This window comes from Mixophyes fleayi, chromosome 3, assembly GCF_038048845.1.
Source record: "Mixophyes fleayi isolate aMixFle1 chromosome 3, aMixFle1.hap1, whole genome shotgun sequence".
NCBI classification, from domain to species: Eukaryota; Metazoa; Chordata; class Amphibia; order Anura; family Limnodynastidae; genus Mixophyes; species Mixophyes fleayi.
In genome coordinates, this window is record NC_134404.1 from 133,902,483 (window position 1) to 133,924,073 (window position 21,591).

A 21,591-nucleotide genomic window follows, 5' to 3' on the forward strand; every position below is an offset into this window, starting at 1 on the left:
TTCTCATTTAAATGACCCCAGTATATTTTAGCCAATTAAAGCTCATCTTGTGATGACTCACTTATTGACAGGGCAGATCCGTGTTCAGTATGAATGGGGTTGACCAGGAAAATTCCCGGGTCCAAGGTGCAGTGTGAACGAGGTCTCTGAGCTGGGACGCTCTGTGCCTCTGCAAAATCTCAGCTTGAAAAACCCGGGAAATTGAAGGGGCGGCAGTATGAAAGCGGCATGCTGGTTTTCTTGTGCTTTTACCCATTTTTCCCCCGCACATGTGTGTGAACAAGATTTGAAATTTCAGTTTGCCATTACAGTTTAATGATGTCTTTCAGAGGTCAGGTAGATAAATATCTAAGAAAACATTCACTGTGAATCATTATTCACAGTAAAGCAGAGCATCCAGGGGAGGAGAGCATAAAGTTTAACAAAATCTTTCTATTTCCAGCTCTGGTGCATGATCTAACAGTCATACAGTTAGAACACTAATAGAAACAACTTGTAACAGTTACATGCCCAACCCTAAGACAAGACACACGTTTGTCAGCCACAGCCAAGCACGTTTACGCTGGTAGAACTGTGCTTGGGGCTGTTATCTTACAGTTTGACAACCTATTATATATCCGTCTCTTGTGAGGCCACCCTTACTTAGGCAATCATGTACCCTGCTGGCATCTATCATTTCCTAAAAGGCCACACCTCAGGCAAAGTGCCACTTTATTGTTCACTTATAAATAGTTCAGTTCCTGCAGCATGGATATACAAATTCTGCTGGAGCTGTGCCTTATCTGTGAACATGCATTTAATTTCAGACACAGAAGCAGCAGGACTGACTCCAAAGGGGGTTCACCATAGAACATGTAAGGAAATTATGTAATCAGGACACAGGATACATGCAATAAACGTATATTATAAACTGTTAAAAGCTGGAACATGATGACCTATAAACCATAGACATTTTGGAAAGAAGATCAGATTTTTATAATGATCACTCAAATGCAGTTATTAACTGCAAAATAATTACTATCTTACCTGCAACCGTGGCACTACAAAGCTTTGAGCCTGCGTAAAATAACCTCCCCTGGACTGCCCAAATGTCTCCATGGACTATAGATAATCTTATTTAATTGAACCTTGATGGGTGCAAAAAAACAGAACATAAAAACTAAAAATGTCAATTCTGGTGTTTTTAAGAGGTTTCCTACGTTAATTTGTACATGTCCTAATGAACTTTTCTCTAAAAGACATTTCTTTATCTACATCAGTAATAGATAACCTGAAACTTCAGGGTCCACAAGAGGGGGCCTCTAACCTTCAAAACGTTATAGCTTTTACCCAAGTAATAAGCTAAAACGATACATTTAAATCAAAAGGTAGAGAATGCATCCTGTACTAAACATACCAGCAGGCCTTTTACACAAGTGTTATAAGCTAAAACAATTCTAAAAAAGCCGCAAGGAGCTGGCGGATACGGGTGAAGGCTCGAAGGGCAACATACGGCACTAGGGCCACCTCTTAGCCCTTATTTTATCTGTAGTTTTGTTTATATGAACAGTCCGTTGTTTCTTTCCTTTGTCCTAAATTACAATGCAAAGCTGCTCTTAATACAACTGTATCCAAAGCAGAAAGCACTGTTGTATCTCAGGGCAAAGCAGAAAGATTCAACTCTGCCTGCTCATGCAATTATTGAAGACCACATAAGATAGGTAAAGCAGTGTATTTACTAAAAAGTTGCAGTAGGGCAGTACACATATGTCCTCCAGATCACAAGCTAGTATTCTATGCTGGATATGCAATACCGATTTCAGATGGCAGATGTTACTTGTTTATAATGGCACTGCGCCTCATGTATATCTCTCTGTGTACACGGTCTACTTAGAATCGAGGAAGAAGGAAAATTTTTATTGTGCATCACTTTAATTAAAATATGAAAACCACGAGTGGGCTCCATTTACCATTTAGATATAATGGGTAGGGCAGGGTTTCCCACACCCAGTCCTCAGGGCTCCCTAACAGTGCAGGTTTTCTGGATCACATGTGACATAATTAGGACCACCTGTAGATCTGTTACAATGTGTCAGTCAGTAATGAATACACCTGTGATCCAGCAAGGAGATATGGAAAACCTGCACTGTTAGCGAGCCCTGAGGACTGGGTTTGGGAAACCCTGGGGTAGGGGTAATTAGGGTTCCCTGTCTATTATACTGTGACCATTTGTGCTACTATACTGTACCATATAGTACCAAGTTACCTTGCACTGAAAAGCATTGCCAAGCACTGAAAAGCACCATGCTTTTCAGTGCCGATAGCCTATAGGAAGGGAAGGCCCACTAAGGCCGTAATCCTGTGCTGACCATCCTAGGAACTGGTTTTCACTATACAAGGGGGTACCCCTTTTACAGCGGAAGCTATTAATTATTACAGTGCACCAACAGCCCCTGCTACCCTTCTATGGATCATCAAAATTGCATTTCAAGGTGTGACACAGAGGTGTAGCAGGAATAGTCACGGACCAAAAATGGATAATAATGTACTGCATGAACTGACAGAGGTACATAGGCCACCCAGAGGATGTACTATGGGGATGTACAATGTATTGCAGCTTGTCTGACAGTCTAGATGAAGAACGTATTAAATCTCTGGTCTCACTCAAGAGGATCCTTTTCGGAATTTGAGGATAGTTAAATGAGGACATCTGTACATCAAAAGTTATTTGAAGGCGGACAATATATTACTACGTAGTAATCGATTTTATGATATTGTGGAAGTTAATGAACTGTCACATATATACAAACCTCAAACGCAAAAATAAAAACAGAAAAGTGTTACTGACCACACTGATTGCATATTAGAGCTAATACCAGTGGCCTGGGCATAAGCATTAGTGGGACTTTTCCCAGAAGACCGGTGTACTCAAGAGGCCTCCTAATGTATTTTTTTAATTCTCTTTTTGAGTGGGCGATCCGTGACGACGCTATAGTTCTTTTTGCTTGTTTATTTTTCATTTTAAAAAAGAGGAAAGGCGTTCCTCTGGTGCCCCTCCTGACACGCTGCGGTGGGAAGCCCTTCCTTCGCTCTACCCGCCCTCTGTATATTATGGCATGCTCTCTGCATTATACATCCATCACTAATATTGGACAAATTATCATTCAAACCAATGTAATACCTGCTTTGTCTTGCAATACATTTTGCAAGGCGTATTTCCGATTAATTCAAACAGAAAAGGCATTTCTATTTTTGGAATTGCTGATGCTAGCATTTACAAATAATCACTGATAACAAACATGGTTGTGAAATCCTAAAGTTTTGCATACAGGTAGGGGGGGTTCGATTTGTGCCCCGTCCCCTTTTCTCTCAATAGAAACATGGGGCTTCCAGCGGCAGCTCACTATACTGATGTTAGTAGGGCTGACAGGTAAGCAGATAACACAATCTGCGCGGCCAGACAGGATTCTCTGCCTGTCTGTCAGCCTTTGGGATCAGTGAGCCGTCACTGCTGCTAGGGGAGGGTTGCCCCAAACGCCCCCCTGGATCAGTCACTGGGCAGAGGCAACGTGATTTTTTTTTCCCCCCTCTCTTTTTTTATACTGCTAGGTTGTGGGAGATTGACAGGGATAAGACCTCAGTTAGAATAACCTACTATACGATAGTGGACAGGCTACATACAATAGCAAGAACTTCCCAGACACAACTACCATCACATAAAAGCAGGCAGGGTTAGCACATGGTAAACATAGCACTAATGTTGGCCACACCTACAATAGACTTGGTCCCATCTATATGAGGCCACTTTCAGGTTTTTTTTTTTTCCCAGAACCACTTTAAAGTTCCCACAGTAGTAGTCATGGCTCTGGCTACTACTGTGGTAGGACAAGTCTAAATACTACAACTACAAACTTTACCTGGTAATATTATGTCATTACTGGATATTGCAACAGTTGGAATATTTTTGAGTATTACTACTGAACCTATTACTGGGCATCACACTATTTCTCCCATACTCCACAATGATCATTCTGCTTTGTGGTTCCATGTGCCCATATGAAGATACAGCATGATGATGGCACATAGTAACTGCCCATTTAAAAAAACAAAACATTTTTGCCCAGTTTTTTTATTTTATTTTATTTTTTAAGTATCCATTTACTTTTTAAAGCCAAATACCACCTCAAAACTGACGGTGCAGACCATTGGAGGAACGTGTGTTACATGGAGGGTACCCACGTAACTGAAACACCACTGCATAACAGCTCACATGATTTACTACAAGCAAGAAGTTACAACATAATTACAACCCAGACGTTGTGGGTGAGGATGAGAGTGAGCTTATTTTGTGATACGAGTCTGAATCAGGGATGTGCTAAGAATGGAGCCAATGAAACTGCTGCTTCAATTTCCTGCACAGAGTAATATAAGCCCTTAATCTGCATTTTCTGCACTCAAAATATTGCTCAGACCTTAAAAGGTTTGTTTTTTATCTCTTTTCCGTATAACAGTTACTAAGAATAAGTTATTCCAGTTAATTCATTACATAACTAGAACTCAGCTTGATTTTAAAACCTTTAAACGCAACATTTAGTTATAGATTACAGTGCAGAAGAAAAAGAAAAAGAAAAAAACAACCATCTTTACCACAAGTCTTTCTACCTCTGTGGTAACTGATGCCATTTTACAAGATAGGGATTTGAAACAGAAAGACTTATACCTGGAAGAGTCCGCTTTGCTGTGAGGCCCAGATGCTGGCTGAATAGATTCCACTTCAAAACACTGCCAAATCCAGAGTTCAGACTTACATGTGCACATGAACTATAAGGGATCCAAACAGAAAAGCTTTTGGGAAACTTTTCCAAAGAAACGCCAGGGATAATTAAGATGTATAGGACGGTTACGTGTATGTGACTGCATTAACCAAGAGCACTTGTGTTTAGCTGCAATTTGTCACTAGCCCAGCTGTAGAGCAAGGACAAGACCTCAGCAGTGAACAGCTGTGTAACAAATACAACTCCATTATAAACCCATCAACTCTGAACATACATTATATAAATTTAACAAGAGCTTCCAGAAACAAGTTGTGTAAAAATACAGAATTATTGACACCCCCCAAACACAAAATACTGCAGAACAAAAAAAAAAAAAAAAAAAAAAAAGAAGTATAAGAATGTGACTGATACACATAACGGTAAACAACAAAAACCTACAGGCTTTTGATCCAATTGTTTAAAAACATTAAAAGCAAAAAAAAAAAAACACTTTTACATAAATAATACTATCTTACTATCCCTAAATGCTTTTAGCGTTCTGGTGGGCAGTTCCATCATAAAGAACACCCCCCATTTCACCTCTGACAAACACCACACATACCAGCTCATGCGCGGAGCCGATAGTGGAGGGCGGAAGGGATGCTGGCCAGTCTAAGGAGGAACAAGAAGTACCAGGTAAGAGAAATATAGGGCAGCACAAGTAAGAGGGAAAAATAACGAAACAAAAAGACAGATTGGACTTGCACTAGATGTAACCCTATCCCTATTCTTTAACAAACAGCGTAGGGAGCCTCAGATGGAAAGTAAGGGAATACTACAAGTAATAAAAGGAGTGGATCTCCACTATACAATAGGATAAAAGCAGTTTTGTTTTGTTTTTTAACAAAAAAAAAAACAAAACAAAAACTACTTCAAACTGGGATAGTGTTAAAATAAGTATAAAATCATAAACACTGGGGAAAACCAACAGACAGAAAAATTAAAGGGTAATGTGATCTACTAGGTACTATACAGAAGTATAAAGCAAAAACTGACTCATTAAATATTTGTGACTATACTTGACAAGTTTCCTATGATGCTGCAAGTAATTGTAGCACTATACAGCAGCATAAAGTAGAAAATTGGAAATACTTAGCGTGTTCTATTACCATACCATAACAGATGTTGTCAAGTACTTTAATTTACGTTGATGTATGGTATTCTGCTGCAGTAGTTAATTATTTGCCGTTTAGTGTGTTACACTACAACAGTAGCAAAAGGTATACTGTATTCTTGCTCAATCTGGACAGGTATTTTTGAAGGTATACATGTTTAAGAGATGCAGAAAATAATGTAGAATATAAGGGTAGTATTACTGGGGATTAGACCCAAATCAAATAAACTTTTTGCAGTGGTTTAAAAAAGGATGGATCCTCTTCATTGCTTGGAAGAAGTGTCTAATCAAATCCTCTGAAACTTTGGTATCGACAAAACAACCAAAGCAAACCCTTATCTTGAGTGTAGATAAAAGAAAGACCTTTTGCTATCCTGAAGGTAAAAAAAGGATACTGGAATAATCACTGCAGTTGGATTGAATTTAGAGTCACAATGTGAAACAGATGTACTAGATGGGAGGGGGGTCTTTTTTCCTGCAAGTGTGCGGTTTACTTACTCAGAGATGCCCTTATACTTGCATTTCCCAGCTCAACCTCCAGGACATTAAAGATAGTTTGATGTAGGAGATATGGTCAAAGTGGTCGAGGCCACGAATATGCCAGTTTACAGGAAACCATGGAATTAGAGGCCAAAATGGAAGAATTGCTATTATTCCCCAGCCAGTAACACTGTTGGCTATTGTGAGCATTATCCATTCTGGCTCCAAAAGAAACACCCCTCGTCTTTTCCAGCACCCAAGAAACTTCTTGATGGCTCTTGACAGGGTGAAGGCATGATTCTGAGTAGACTGCTCGTCACCCCACTGTGTTAGAAGTTCCAACTGAATATTACTCATGTAATAATCCGTAAAGAGGAGGAAAATATTTCCAACAATTGAAATCCCTTCCTTATTGACATCTGCTTAGTCTGCAGCAGACATGCCAGGGACTGAATCTTGATACTTGAATCTAGACCTCAATAAAATATTAATTATAATATGATGGACATTTCACCTTGCTCACAATCCAGTCACTCTTATAGAAAGGCTATTATCTGAACTGTTCTGTGGATGACAATGCTCTTTGAATTCCCCACCACAAGATGTCATCCAGATAAAGGCTCATCAGAACTCCTTGTTTCCACGATTCAGACACCAGTGCTCAATGATAACAGTCTTCGTAGATGCGTTACACTCAGTTCATCTGACTGCCATTTGGTGTGCTAGTCCAAGAAGGCACTTCTTTTGACAATCATGTACAAAACACACAGCCCTGAATTCGTAATGCTATGGACAGCTGCCATTGGTGTTGATTGTTACAATGCTGCAACTGTGGTGAGCTAAATCTTTGATATGCTTTCAATATTCCTGTTATCATCCTCCAGGGGAATTGTGTGAGATATATTTTTTGGAGTCTGGCAACGGATGCACCAACCTTACAAGGCATATCCGATGACTCAAGTTTGCTGCTGTCTGAATTCTACCACTCACAAATAAGGTCCTTAATGTCACCAACTGACCTTAGCAATTCGAAAAGGCAGTTTTTTCTTTTTTCCCATAAAAAGCATATCTTGCAGCACCTGTTTTTAAACTATTACCTTAAATTTCCAATGCCATATGAATGTCTTTGACAAAGCAGTCTACCAGACCCAAACTGAAATTGCACTCTTTTTGATTTTCTCCTGCCTGCTGCTAGGCTATCAAATGTCAGACCCAGATCTCTGTTAATCCTCCGAACCAACTTCCTCTGTCCAGGCTTGTCTAGAATGGGATGGGATCTTTTATACTGAATATGCCAAAGATCCTATTTAATTACAAGGTTCCTGCAAATGCAATGTTCATCCATTTAAAGAATTCCCCCATCTGAGGAGCTACTTGAACATCATTTACCAGAATATCCCTCTGGAAAGTTTGTCACAGACTGCACAAACCAGACACTTCGTGCTCAAATTTGGACTTTTCTTTTTGAGGCTTTGCAGTATGAGTGTAACCACACAGAAAAGCAAGCAAGCCAGAAACAATGAAACCTTAGCTAGCAGCAAAGAAACTACAACCATAAAAGTTACAGACAGTTACCTGAACTTGCATGCTTTGGAGGGAGGTGGGGGAACCCTGAATTCAATCAATCCCTTGGCTTCACAAATGCAGCCCCATGTGGAAGATTCTTTACCCGGAGGAAGGATTTTCCCTGTGAGGCTGGTCCCCCAGCTCATCCCTACTAGTACAATCGCATAGTACTGCAGGTTTCAGGAAAATGTGATTCCTGAAGGGAATGCCAACTCAGGTCGATCTTGCTAATAAATTGCTCAGCTACGTGATAGCAGTAATGTTGTCTGGACTATACAAAAGGAGGTCTGAGGCGGGTAACGGGAGACACAGATTATATAAGGAAACACCAGCATTAATCACTGGATCATCTCATTGGGGAAAGACAGCTGCACTAACATCTACATGTATTAATTATAATGTGGCCTTACAAATCTTGAGGTGGTGTTTTCTGTTCTGACTTCATTGGAGCCCACAGAATCTGCTACCACGGAGGAGCAACAGGAGATAATGATCACAAAAAGCAGTATGTAGGTGCTATCTAAAAACTATTAAATTTATTTTTAACAAAAAAAAAAAACACAAGAAGCCACAAACAAAACAGGGTGCCCTACTTATGCACAAATAATTCTATTGTGTATTGTCACCCTATTGTTGGGTATTCTAATTTAAAAACATTGTTCTTTATTATAATCAACTAGGTTGGAGCATTAGAAGTCTTAACACTTATAGACAGAATGTGGTCTAGCTCAGGTTTTGCCAAAAAGTGACCAGAGAAATTAGATACACCAGTATCTCAGACGATTTTCAAACACATGAATTAAAAGCAAATGTCAAACTTAAGAGTCGTTAAACACTGGTAGGAGAAAAAGTTCTGTTTAGTTTTCCCAGATGTTACATAGTTTTGTGAAATAGAACTCCAACAACATTTTATATAACTATTTTTAATTTGCATTTCTCAATCACTTTAAAACCAAAATAGCAGTTATATCACTACACTATCAAGAACAAATTGATAATCACATTGACAGGGCTAGGGAAGCAGGCCTAGTGGTACAGATGGGATAGAACAGAAGACGGAAAACACAAGGAAAGAGTGCCCTGCTCATGGAAGCTTACATCCTAAAGGGAAGGACATTTCTATTCATAAGATTATTTTCTATTAGAATCGAACATACCTTTTATGTCATTTTCACAGCCATGGAAGTCAACACACATTATGCACACCTTTTAAACTTACACTCATTGTACAGTCTTTGACACTCATCTGGTTCCTACCACAGACTATTGAATTATTTTGGGATGCTACATGACACCACTGGGTGCTCCCCAAACCCCACACTCTTCCTATACATCGGCAAATACCCATAAAAAGACGACATGAGCAAAGTTAGACTGCTCAGATACAAAATTCTTTACCACAAACACTTCATATTCAGAAATAGTCATACCAAAACGAAAAAAAGAAAAAAAACTGTTAAACTCTTAGAAATTAGATACAAGTGTGAAGCGTCAATTTTGATAGAGATGGCGGAATTATCTTTTAAAGGTTTTATCACCAGTTTCCTAGGATCAGGTAATGAGGAAACTAAAAAGGAAAGGGTGTAGGTTTGGGCCAATGCTGGAGGGTAGGCATCAGGTTTGGAGGGCTTGAACCATATGTTTGTGCTTGAGAAAACAAATGAAACAAACATTCATCATAAACGGAGCTGTAAACTGGGTTTAGAGGAGGAGATTGGGGCAATTTCAATATAGTTTCATAGTTCGCTCCCTTTAATAGACATGAGGTTTCACTGTTCCAGATTACCATTGTAGCTACAAATGAATTTAAGCACATGTAAATAGATTAGGCAGCTCAAATTTTAAAACTAAAACCAAACACCAGAGGCTTTGCTCAGACTATAAAAACCACCCCATATTTTGCTTCAGCCATCAAAGTAAAATATTTAGCCTTAATTGCATGTGCCTCTAAAATAGAGATTCAAAAAGGTAGGTGTGTATACATGTTATGAAAGATTCAACATTGATTTACAGAAGAAGCAATATAAATACAAACAACAAGAATACAGAAAGATATTCTCACCCTTTCCAAGAGATATGTTTTTCACATCACATGCTAATCTACTGCATCCATCTTCTTCAGGGCCACTGTCATACTGGGCCTCTATAATGAGATCTGGGCTCCCAGCTCCATCTGGGACGTGATGTACAGCTATAGTGTGTTGCGGTGGATCTTTCAAGGCAGGAGAAGCCAGTGATCCTCCCTCATCACAGACGTCTGGTTTTAAAACCTGTGTGTACAAATTGACAATTAAAACAGAATATTTAGGCTACTTCAGGTACTAGTGGAGAAACAAATTGGCAAAAATACGTAGCAAACATTTGTTGACTACGTATTTTCTTAAAGTGAGGAAACTTTTAAAGTATTTATAAAAAGGTTATTCAGACAAACTGAAATGCATTTATATTTTACCACATAAAAAAAAAAAAAAAAAAAAGATAAATTTCACCATTAAAGGACATGTTTCACTTTAATTATATATTGCTAGTGAGCAGTACTGGTACATCAAAGAAAATGTAGGTAGGTAGGAGAAAGTGTACATAGCCTGCATTAGTGTGGTCCACTACAATGGTCATTTGCTGTGCCAAGATGTTCTTTACCCACCCCCACCCCCCCCCCCAACCCCCAACCCCCAACCCCACACATACACTTAATTGTTTGGCAGCTTTTCAGAAGAATGAATTGAGTCGCATTCTAGTTTAGTGTACTTTGCTTTTAAGTAGAAGTAATATTAGACCAGAAATTCTACAGCTTAAAATAAAACTTTTAGCCATTCTTCTGTTTGAGTGCGACAGAGTAAGGGGGTGGAGGAACTTTCAGGCTAAACTAATTGCTTGGCTATTGCTGGTGTCAACTAGTGTTCCTGAGCAGAGCTTTTTTCAGTCACAAACATGCAGGGTCCAGTAGCTGGTATAATCTAGTTAATCTAAATATTAAATGTCTGTCTTTCTCCCCTCACTATCCTGTCCTTACAAAATTGTTTAGCAGTTTTCCTCATAGTAACACTATAAGGAAACACTTTAATCTGTTCTGTTTGTCAGTGGTCAACACAAACTTAACTCGTTATTTCTGAAAAGATTAGTTGTGTTCATGGAGATGAAATAAAAAAAATAAAAAAAACAGTTTGACTTATCTTTAATGCAGTACTACCCAAATATGATCAGTCTCCATGAAGGATCCAATGGTTTGCACTACAATCTACTATTCTACTACTGCTTTTCCGGATAAAAAAAAAAAAAAAAAAAAAAAAAGAAGTATGAACAGGGCTACTTTAGTGTGGGGAACATGGAGAACATTGGGGGCTTGAAAACCAATACTGTGCCCTATTTGGTCTAAATGCAACTCTTTAAATGGCCCTTAGCAGTGCAGGTTTTAAAAACTTGCGTTATAATCAAAGTGGCATAGACAGGTGTGTGCTAAACACAAACAGCATTTGAGAAAAGGCACAGGATACTAATTTTAGGCAGTGGAAAATAAATGGGTGCTGGGCAGTTTATGTACAGGCTTTTTAGGATTTCAAAACCTACGCAAAGTTTCATATGTTGGCTGCCATGTGTGTGTTCAACTTGACCTAACACAGCAGTTTCGAAACGAGAGGTGATTGTTTTCAATTCAAAATAGTGGAACATCTCTAAGTAATAATCCCAACAGCCTCAGCAACAGAGGTAATTAACACCTATGCTGGAACCAAGTCAACTGGCACTTAACATCTCCATTTCGCCAAAGACTCAGCTGTCAGAGCAGGAGATTCTGTTGTACATTGATCAGGCTTTAAATAGCAGGTGGTGGTTGGAAAGTTAACTACTAGGAAGTCTAACTAGTCAGCAAACAGAAGAAGAAATTATGATATTTTAAGCACATTGACATTTTAAAGAAAAGCAAGTTGAAGGTTATCAGATTTCACTAATTTTTAAACACAGAAGAGCTACCGACACCTCAAAATAAAAGGATTTAAAACATAAACCCCCCCACAAAAACAAATTCCCACTTCAGCATAAGATAAAGGCAATAAAGGTACTTTTTTTTTTTTCGTTGTCCCCTCCAAAAACATAAATTTTACACAGTATGATGACAGTTGAAAACAGAACCCCCATGACACCCAGAATTACAGAATAGAGAAATTTGCACCCACACCAATTTCAATTAACAGAGTTCAGTGATCATTGGAAGTATTACACAAAGAGTGCGAGTATGCACAGAGTAGCGATTAGTAGACACACACACACACACACACACACGTATCCACATAGCACTAGAACACACTATAGATCAAGTGCATACCTGACAGTCTCCGATATATACATACATTTAAATTTATTGTAAAACTAATGTGACGTTTGTTTAAGGATACTTCACACCATCAACTAACTCACAGAAATGGAATAACCTAACTTTAAAATGACTTGTTATGACTGTCAAATCAAAGTGCAAATGATCATTAATCCTATATATGCTTGAATAAAATCTACTTTCTTTAAAATGTAGGTGTTTGGATTAGAATTTGATTTGGAAAGTGATCAAGTACTGCGCTATCTGCGGCTAGTGTCCTACAAGATATTACTTTGCCACACAGTAAGTGCCAACACCACTAAACTCTTCAATGTAATGTCCCCAACACAGGCCTGTAAAAGGAAAGTGTGGAGGAAGACAAGAGGATCATATTGGAGCTCTCCAAATGCTGAACCACCCTGTTCAGAGAGAATTATTGCCATCTGTTGTAAAGAGAGTTTGACCAATAGGTTTTTGCAATTGGTTGTACACACAACAAAAGATATGTTTAACATGCTCAGAAAGCAGTTCATAGAATGAAAACAAATCAACACAATATGTGCAGAAAGCCGATAAAGAACAGGTGGCTATTTTATGGTTCAATTGCATTATTGTTTAAAGGACAATTTTTAACTAGCGTTTTACCCTATTTTTTCCCCAGGTAAAAAACAAGCAGAACTAAAAAACATTTGCCCAACTTTATACATTATAAAAGAATATTGCAATGCTCTATTAAAATATATCAAGGCAAAAATAAAAAAATAAATAAAAAAAAAAAAAAAAGTTATTAACGTCAGAAATAACCTTTATGGTGAGAGTGGAAGTTATAAATTAGCTGCTACCTGTACAAAAAGCATGTATGAGAAACTCCTGACAAATGCCCCACCATCACCCATAAATAGCATGCAGACTTTACAGATGCAAAATATATAAACAAAGATTATCAGAAATGGGCGCTAATAATCCAAAAAGCTGCCCAAGATATACAAGAAAGCCCACTTACTTTCCAACAGTAACAAGGATAGATGTAGTAGTATATCTCACAGCACTAATCGAAACGCGTTGGGTACCTAAGGGCAATCATCTACCATTGACTGAAACCGCTACATATTACAGCTGAGGATCGGATCCGGGTAACGCCATCTTCATGCATTGTTTATGTGCTTGTATTTTATGTCTAATTGTACGCTGCTAGAAGGGCACTATTTATGTTTTTAATTACATTGATGTACCATTTAATAAATGGAGTTATACTATGATATGTTTTGTTTTGAATTCATATTCATCGGTGGAGTGATTAACAGAGGAGGACCTTCCATCTATTCCAAAATCATCTATTTCAAGACCTATTGATGTGTATTGTGAAAGAATCCCTCTTGTAAGCAGATCCCCTGCGGGGACCACTTCACGTGGTCTTTAACAATCTGGCCAGATTTACCATCACACGTTGTAAAGGAATAACCCCTGGGATAGTACACTTCACAGTCATGCAACAGTACTGCTCTATGTATTCTATTTTGTTTGTTACAGCGATTCATTTATTGTGATCCTGAAGAACTTGTGTGTGTTATTTACAGATGCAAAGCACACAAAATTAAGAGATAGCCTGAAACCTGTTTTTTGATTTTTTTAACCCATCTTGAGAATCAAGCGGTTTATTTTATTCTAGATCTCTTATCGAAATTGACAGGTCTACAACAAGTTCTATTAATAATCTTTGATACGAAAAACAAAAACACTAAGGGGGCAGATTCAATTAGCCATGAGGTGCCTCCAGACAGTTTCAATATCTGGCTACGCACCTTGCTAGCTAATACGGTACTAAAAACCCTACTAATTTTCCATTGCATATGTATGGGAAGCAAAGAAAAAAAAAAAAAAAAAGAGTGGAGCTGTAAGTAAACCACAATGCATCTCTGCAGATTGTTCTGTAGACACATTGCGGAATCTAGCAACCAAGCAACCAATTGAATTCCCCCTAAGAACAAAAAACAGCCTTTCATGTCTGATAGATGTAGTGAAACAGACACAAAAAGTCATGAAAGGTTATGTCACACCATCAAGGTTAGTGGTAAGAAGTATCCAGCCAGGAGGACATCTCATCTAATTTTAGGATTAAATAGACTATGTATCAGTCTCCAATCATTTCGAGAACCTGTTTTTTTGATTTTTTACACACACTCCACCCAATCCGGTCTTGGGACATATAGGTGGCTTTCACTTAACGATATTGCCCTGTATTTGACCAATTGTTCTTTGTAGCTGGCCCAAACAAAGACCTTCAGCTGTGAGGTGAATTCATGCCACAGTGCATAGTTTTTTTTGTGGCTAAAACGCAACACAAGCAAAAAAAAAATAAAAAATAAAATAAAAAAAAAAAACCCTAATCAGCCTTTTCAAAAAATGTTACACCTGGACTTTTTTCCTTCTTCACTGGAGCAGCAGCGCTTCAATTGTCAGCATAGTATGACCGTTGTGACTAGACACATGTTAAGTCTGTTCTGTGCAAGGGAAACCATGCACAGAACCACACAAGGATAGATACCCTGAAGATAAGTAAAATAGAGAGGACAACTTTTGTTTTCATCTACTCAGAATCTGTTGGAGGGGATACTCTGCATAACACTGCAGAAAAAAACAGCTCTCCAATAGTTTTGACTGTCTATAACTTGTTCAGCATATAAAAAGCTTTTGAAATTATAGGTTCTTTTGTTTTTTTTTTTAACTCATCTATGGAAATAAACTTTAAATTGGCGATTGTTTCACAGATACACTTTGATAAGTTGATAGATATATTCTCTCATCTCAACAGAGTCCTGACAGTCTGAATCCTGCATTATTTAAAATCCAGACAGGTAAAGAGCTATGTGAATTTAGACAGAACACTGTCTGGTCTCTCTCAAACATCCTCTTATGAACAGCGTTAAGGATCATGGGTCCTGAAAGCAAACAAGAAATAACAGTTTCAGACTATATTATGCAAAAATAAAAAAATTGTTGGAGGCACCAATAAGGATGCACAAGTAGTATGAATTCCCTGTGCATCCTGTATGTTTAGGCAAGGTCATGACCATGGTACAGCATTTACCAAAAGGTGTATACTTGCAACAAGTCTCATTAGACATATACTTGTTCTATACAGAGTCAGGCCTGATGGAGAACAAGCATTAAAATTATTTGGGATGCATTTTTTATAAAAATGTAATAAGTTTTATCCACTTTAAATTACCTGATCCTCTATTTATCCACATGCTTTCTTTGGTCTTTAATTTATTATTAAATATCACAACTTGAAAATATGCAGTTGGTGGTGTGTATGTGAACATTCTGTGGCCATTTTGTTAGGTAGAACTTTTTAGTAACGGGTACTACATCCCTCTTTGCCTCCAGAGGAGCCCAAATTCTTAGTGGTATGGATACAAAGGTCCTGGAAACATTCCTTAGATATTCTGGTCCAAGCTGACCTGATCACATCAGGGGGTTACTGCAGATTGATCATCTGCACATTCATGCTACAAATTTCCAGTTCCACTACATCCCAAAGTTGATCTATTGGATTCAGATCTGATGATTCTGGAGGAAGCTGTAGTAAATTGAACTCATTGTTCATAGAACCAAGTTGAGATGACATGTTTTGTGACACAGCATGTTTTCCTCCTGGAAGTGGCTAACAGAAGCTAGGTAGACACTACCATCTGCATGTCGCAGAAGAAAATATAGGTCCGTCGGCTCAGGCAATGTTTTTTCCTATATTCAACGTTCCAGTTTTCGCAAGTCTGCCCACTGTAGTCTCGGTTTTCTGTTCTTAGTTAACAGGAGAGGAACCAGCTGTTATAGCACAGGATCTCTGATTGCACACAGCGTTGAATCTTGACATGGATAAGCTACAACACTGATATAATGCAGGATTATCTGAAATACTGTTGCCTTCCTATCGGCTTGAACCAGTCTGGCCAGTCTGTTCTGACCATGCATTAACAAGGCGTTTTTGTCCACAGAAAGGCCGCTCAGATTGTGAATGAAAATCCAAGGATATCACCATTTTCGGTGATATTCAAATAACCCCATCTGGAACAAACAATCATTACATGGTCAGAGTCACTTCTATCAAATTTTTACCCCATTCTAACCAAACCCACCTTTCTTTCATCTTCAATCAGTTGTGGACAAAAGCATGGCAGTACATCTTCAGATGGGAAATAACACTTTTGGCAGAAGCATTTGATTGACTCCAAGTACCACATTATCCAAGTAGAAATTCAAAAATAGTTCCTTACACCACAGTGCTCGCATTATCCAATCCTATGGGAAGTAGTAACTGCCAACAAGAACACCAAATAAACATCATGCAGTGGCTCAACAGGGTTAGACCGTGTTGAGCACTAAATGGAGGTGCCACTGAACCACAAAAGGACCCAAAAAGGGGATAGATCCTCTTTAGTGCTTGGAAGAAACTCAATTCCTAAAACTAATTTTATATCAAAGACAACACTTAATTCAGATTCTTGTACCTTGAGTGGTGAGAACCTTTCTAAATCTTTCCTGAACAAATTAAAGGATATGCAGAATAGTTGCTGCAGCTGGATTGAATTTAGTCTCCGACCATGTGACAAATTTCTTCCAAATTCTATAATAGCTTGGGGTTTATTATCTGGACCTGGATCTTGATACACCTTTCATCTGGGATAGATGCCTTGCTTTATATGGCGTTTGTCTGGACCCTCAAACTTCTTTTTGTAATGGCATGAGATTAATCTGTCTTGTTCGTAATATAGGCATTTCCTGCAAAAAGGCAATAACTAATTCCCCCCTACAAGGATGTAGTCCAGATAGGGCCATATGACTCATTGTGACTCTGGTGGCAGAATTAAGAAAGCAAGCACCTTGATAAAAAGGTCCTCAGAGACTATGCCAGCAGTAAGGTGATCTGACCCCATGATATGAGGAATTTCTTTCATGAACTGCAAAAGGAATATGAAAAACAAATAAAAATTTGGTATCCTGAACAACTATCGACAGCAACAAAACTTCTTCTCTGATGGCTGTGAGAATATAAAAATTCAGATTTTGTTCAAAAAGTGTCTGTCATGGACAAAACCGTTGTCTGTTTTGGTGTAGAATAGTCTGAAAGGCTACAGAATTTTTGCCCACATGAAAAATTCTGGTCTAAACATATGTGCACTCCTAACCTGATTAAACCCAAGAAATTGCCAAAGCTTTTCTTAAAGTTTCCACACGGTTATGCAAGACTTCCAACTCTGCTGGTGTAGTTTGAGTCCTTGATTGGACAAATGAGTCGCTCCTGGGATACTGATGGAAAGTCCTATTTCTTACAATGTCCAAAACACTTTAATCTGCAATAGAGTAGGTCCAAGTTTCTGCATATCTCTGCCCGTTACTGGTGTTAATATGGACTGATCCTGGCAAGTCATTGTATAGTATTCCGATTTGTCCCTTCATTTAGGCTGCATTCTTCACAAGATAAGGAAGAATGAAAGACCACTTCATGGTGTCCAATTTGTCTCCGAAGAATAGGTACCCTTCAAATATGATACTAGACTAAACTATTTTTTGAATATCTGCACTCAGTGCCATAGCTACGGCTGTGTCCATCAACTGCTCAAAAAGCAATGGTGTCCAAACATGCTTCACACAAAAATTCTATGCCTTTGTGCATAACCTCAATACTTTTCAACATTCATTGCCTGCTCACTTTCTCTTAAACATCTGTATAAAAAGTGGCCAAAATGCTCAGCGGAGACAGAGGCCATGGCAGACTTCAATGTGGTTCCAAATGAAGTAAAATTTTTATATATTACGCACACAAGCAGGTTCACCCGATGTTGCGCAGGTCAGATTTGTTGTGTGTAGCAGTTTTTATATATTAACAAATTTGATAAATAGGCCAAAAATGCTATTTAGAAAATAAGATTGTTTTGTTGTTTTCAACATTTGTTTCTCTGTGGTCTAATAGCTTACTATTTTGATACTAAATAACTATATAAAATATTGCAGCTTCTCACCTATATTACATACACCAATATATACACCCCGCTGTGCAAAAGTTTTAGGCAGGTGTGGAAAGAATGCTGCAAAGTAAGAATGCTTTTAAAAATAGAAGTGTTAATAGTTTATTTTTACCAATTAACAAAATGCAAAGTGAATGAACAGAAGAGAAATCCAATTCAAATCAATATTTGCTGTGACCACCCTTTGCCTTCAAAACAGCATGAATTTTTCTAGGTACACTTGCACACAGTTTTGAAGGCACTTCTTGTAGATCTAACCACAGATCCTTGTGTCTCTTCATGTAATCCCAGACAGAGTCGATGATGTTGAGATCAGGGCTCTGTGGGGGCCATATCATCACTTTGACTCGTTCTTAAATGACATTGGCTGTATGTTTGGAGTCCTTGTCCTGCTGCACAATAAATTTGGATCCAATCAGACACCTCCCTGATGGTATTGCATAATGGATAAGTACCTGCCTGTATTTCTCAGCATTGAGGACACTATTAACCCTTACCAAATCCCCAACTGCATTTGCTGAAATGCAACCCCAAACACTGGCTAGACCTAGTTTCCCGCTCTGGTCACCAGCCATGAGCTGGCATTGGTCGCAACGCACAAGTGCACAATACAGGTTTATAAAGGAGACTCCTCCCACAGCTTTAACTTGATGGACAGGCAACACTCCCACCTCACCTTTAATAGGAAGTCTCCTCAGGTGCTCCAACTCCTCTTCACTAGACATGTTCTGTCAGCTCTGGAAAGGCACAGGCAAAGCTTGCAAGTACAATAACACTTTATACTTTTACTTTGTCACATATGTCTTAACCCTGTATATCTCTGAACCTAGGTGCACTGCTATACCTGTGTGTAACCCGGTCGGTCTGCAGCCTTTACCTGCAGACTGTCAGCTGGATAGCAGATTCCTCTCTTAAGAGGCCTGTGGAAAACCACTCCCTTTGTTACAATATATCTATATCCATCTCCTTGTCTGGGACGTTGCTCTCTGGGTGCCTTACACAGTACACAAGTACTCCTTTGTCACAAAAGACTCCTTTAGTGAAGCAAGATATGAATGAAAGTACTCCATGAGCTTGACCAAGAGAGTCAATTTTTTGTAGGTGGATCCTTCATATAAGACTTAAAATCATTTCCTGACTCAAAACCACATGGATTTCCTTCCCTAGCTCCTGAAAGGAATTAGACCAGCCTCTGCGAAGGATATAATCACTTAAATCAATTTGGGGCAAAATATAATATTTTAAATTAACATATCCCTTACCTCTTGCCTCACACTGGTGCCACCCAATGAGCACTCAAACTGAGAAGTGTAAAAACCAAACTGAACAAATCTGTACATATTCATTAGCAAATAGAAGCTTTTAATATTTTATAAATAGTGTTTAGTCCTGGCTCTCAACAGCTTTAACCACAGGGAACCCTTTGGGCAGGAGAACTGAACCCAATGATTTCATTAGAAAGATTGTATGTTTTAGGTCTACAAAATAGGTTGAGCCTGAGCCAGAGTCCCTGTTACTGTGAAGACTTTCTGATATCCTCTTAACTGAATGACCAATATAGAAACGGACTACATGCTGGTAAGCAACTGAGAAACTAATGCTCAAACAGGGTTATTGCTGGAACATGCAGATTTTAAGTGTATAATAGTATATATTGTATTGATAACAAAAGGTCTAGTCTCACTATATATGATTGTTTGAAACAAATAAAACAAACAATAGTTTTATATACATTCTCTGTAGAGTTTCCTTCCCAGGAGAGTTTTTAAGAACGGTGTTCGGTAAAAAATAAAAAAATAAAAAACACACACCAACCATTAAAATGTAATTTAGTGAGGTTATTCGGTATTATTGTTGGGTGGGTTCAGAAATTCCCCTACTGACAATTTACACTAACCTGTTTATTAAGTAATGCCTAATAATCGGGTCTCGGAGGCTTTTGTCCCATCTGGTAGATACAGCGATGTGAAGGTAGAGCTTCAGTTCTGTTACATGATTGGCATTTACAGTTTTTTCCACCTCACACCTCGGCCCAATCCCCTATTCAGAGGCATCGACATCTATTTTAATTGCGGCATTACAAGTGTTAGTGGTAATGGATGATTACTGTATAGTGTCATAAATGTTAAGGGTCTGGAGCTACAAATGAAGAGGCGCAAACATTGGAAGATAAAATTTTAATGATCCAATTCTGCTATTCAAGAAACCCATTTTATGCAATGCTTCAATCTGGCTACCATTGGTTTCTTACCAATTCTCCAAACATTAAAATGTGGGGCTGTTAAAATAGCCATTTATAAAAGATGACCAGCTGTAATCAAACTGGTGAACTGAGAATAAGGAAGTTTTTTTAATGCACTTTATACATTCAAAGTATACTCCACACAATTAGAAACGTTCATGCGCCAAACAGCGTTAGTTTTCTAGATCACATGTTGGATAGATTGAAGAAATTTAGGGAGGAAATAGTCTTGGAAGGAGATCAGAATTTTAGGCTTAATCCCAGACCAGACATCAAGAGGAGTTTAAGAAAGTCAAATAGCCTGGACATGTTAGAAAGTCTATAAAAGTCTCAGTTTTCATAGCTTGTTTAAGAATGTAGCACAAATAGAATACGCTTAAACACCTCATTCACTCTCATAGTCCTGTATTGTCTGTTAAACAGTATTTAGAAAAGTAAAGAAACAGCAGATACAGGTTCTCAATTTTTGATCATGCACCAAAACACTAAGTTTTACAAAAGATATGGAGGTTAAATTAGTACCTACTGGACAATCCTATACTGGACAGGGAGGTAGAAAAGAGTCTAAGATATTTTGAGTTAAACTCTAATGGGCAAGTATCAGAAGCACATAGAAGCAAGGTCCAGGGTATTGATCTCACACAGAGAAAACACTTAGGCAACAGAGAAGCTGCAGGAAAAATTTACATTGCAGGAATTGTTCATGGGAAAAAAATAGTAAAGAAAAAAAATATCAATGTCAGTACCACGCTGCAAACTGTGTAGGAATATGGCAAGTGCAGCAAGATGCTTAATAATATGTTGAGGGAAGGGGGGGCATGCCCTATGTGCAAAGGATCAAAACAAACTATTGTGATAATATGCACCACAGACACATTAGAAACAGCAAAATGCAACATTCGACAGTACATTTTATAAGACTTGGGCTAGACCGACTATAAAATAAGTGCATAGTATAAATAGAATAAGTAGTGGATATGGTAATTAGCCATAACTTTAATGAAAAACTATTTCCAAAAAGTACCATCAAACCCCGGCAACCCTTCCTGACAAAATCC

General features: G+C 38.3%; 1 protein-coding gene and 1 long non-coding RNA gene across 3 annotated transcripts in view; one reads left to right on the forward strand and one right to left on the reverse strand.

Annotated features, from left to right (window-relative positions):
- LOC142144026 (uncharacterized) overlaps positions 1-21,591 on the forward strand; it is a 995,146-nt gene that overhangs the window by 233,437 nt on the left and 740,118 nt on the right. The gene's annotated exons all lie outside the window — the stretch shown is intronic.
- The window catches only part of DIS3L2 (DIS3 like 3'-5' exoribonuclease 2), a 216,220-nt gene that overhangs the window by 125,441 nt on the left and 69,188 nt on the right, over positions 1-21,591 (reverse strand). The window contains exon 7 of the mRNA XM_075202357.1: positions 10,016-10,223. Coding sequence (XP_075058458.1) covers positions 10,016-10,223 — 208 coding nt within the window. The remainder of the gene's footprint in view (positions 1-10,015; positions 10,224-21,591) is intronic.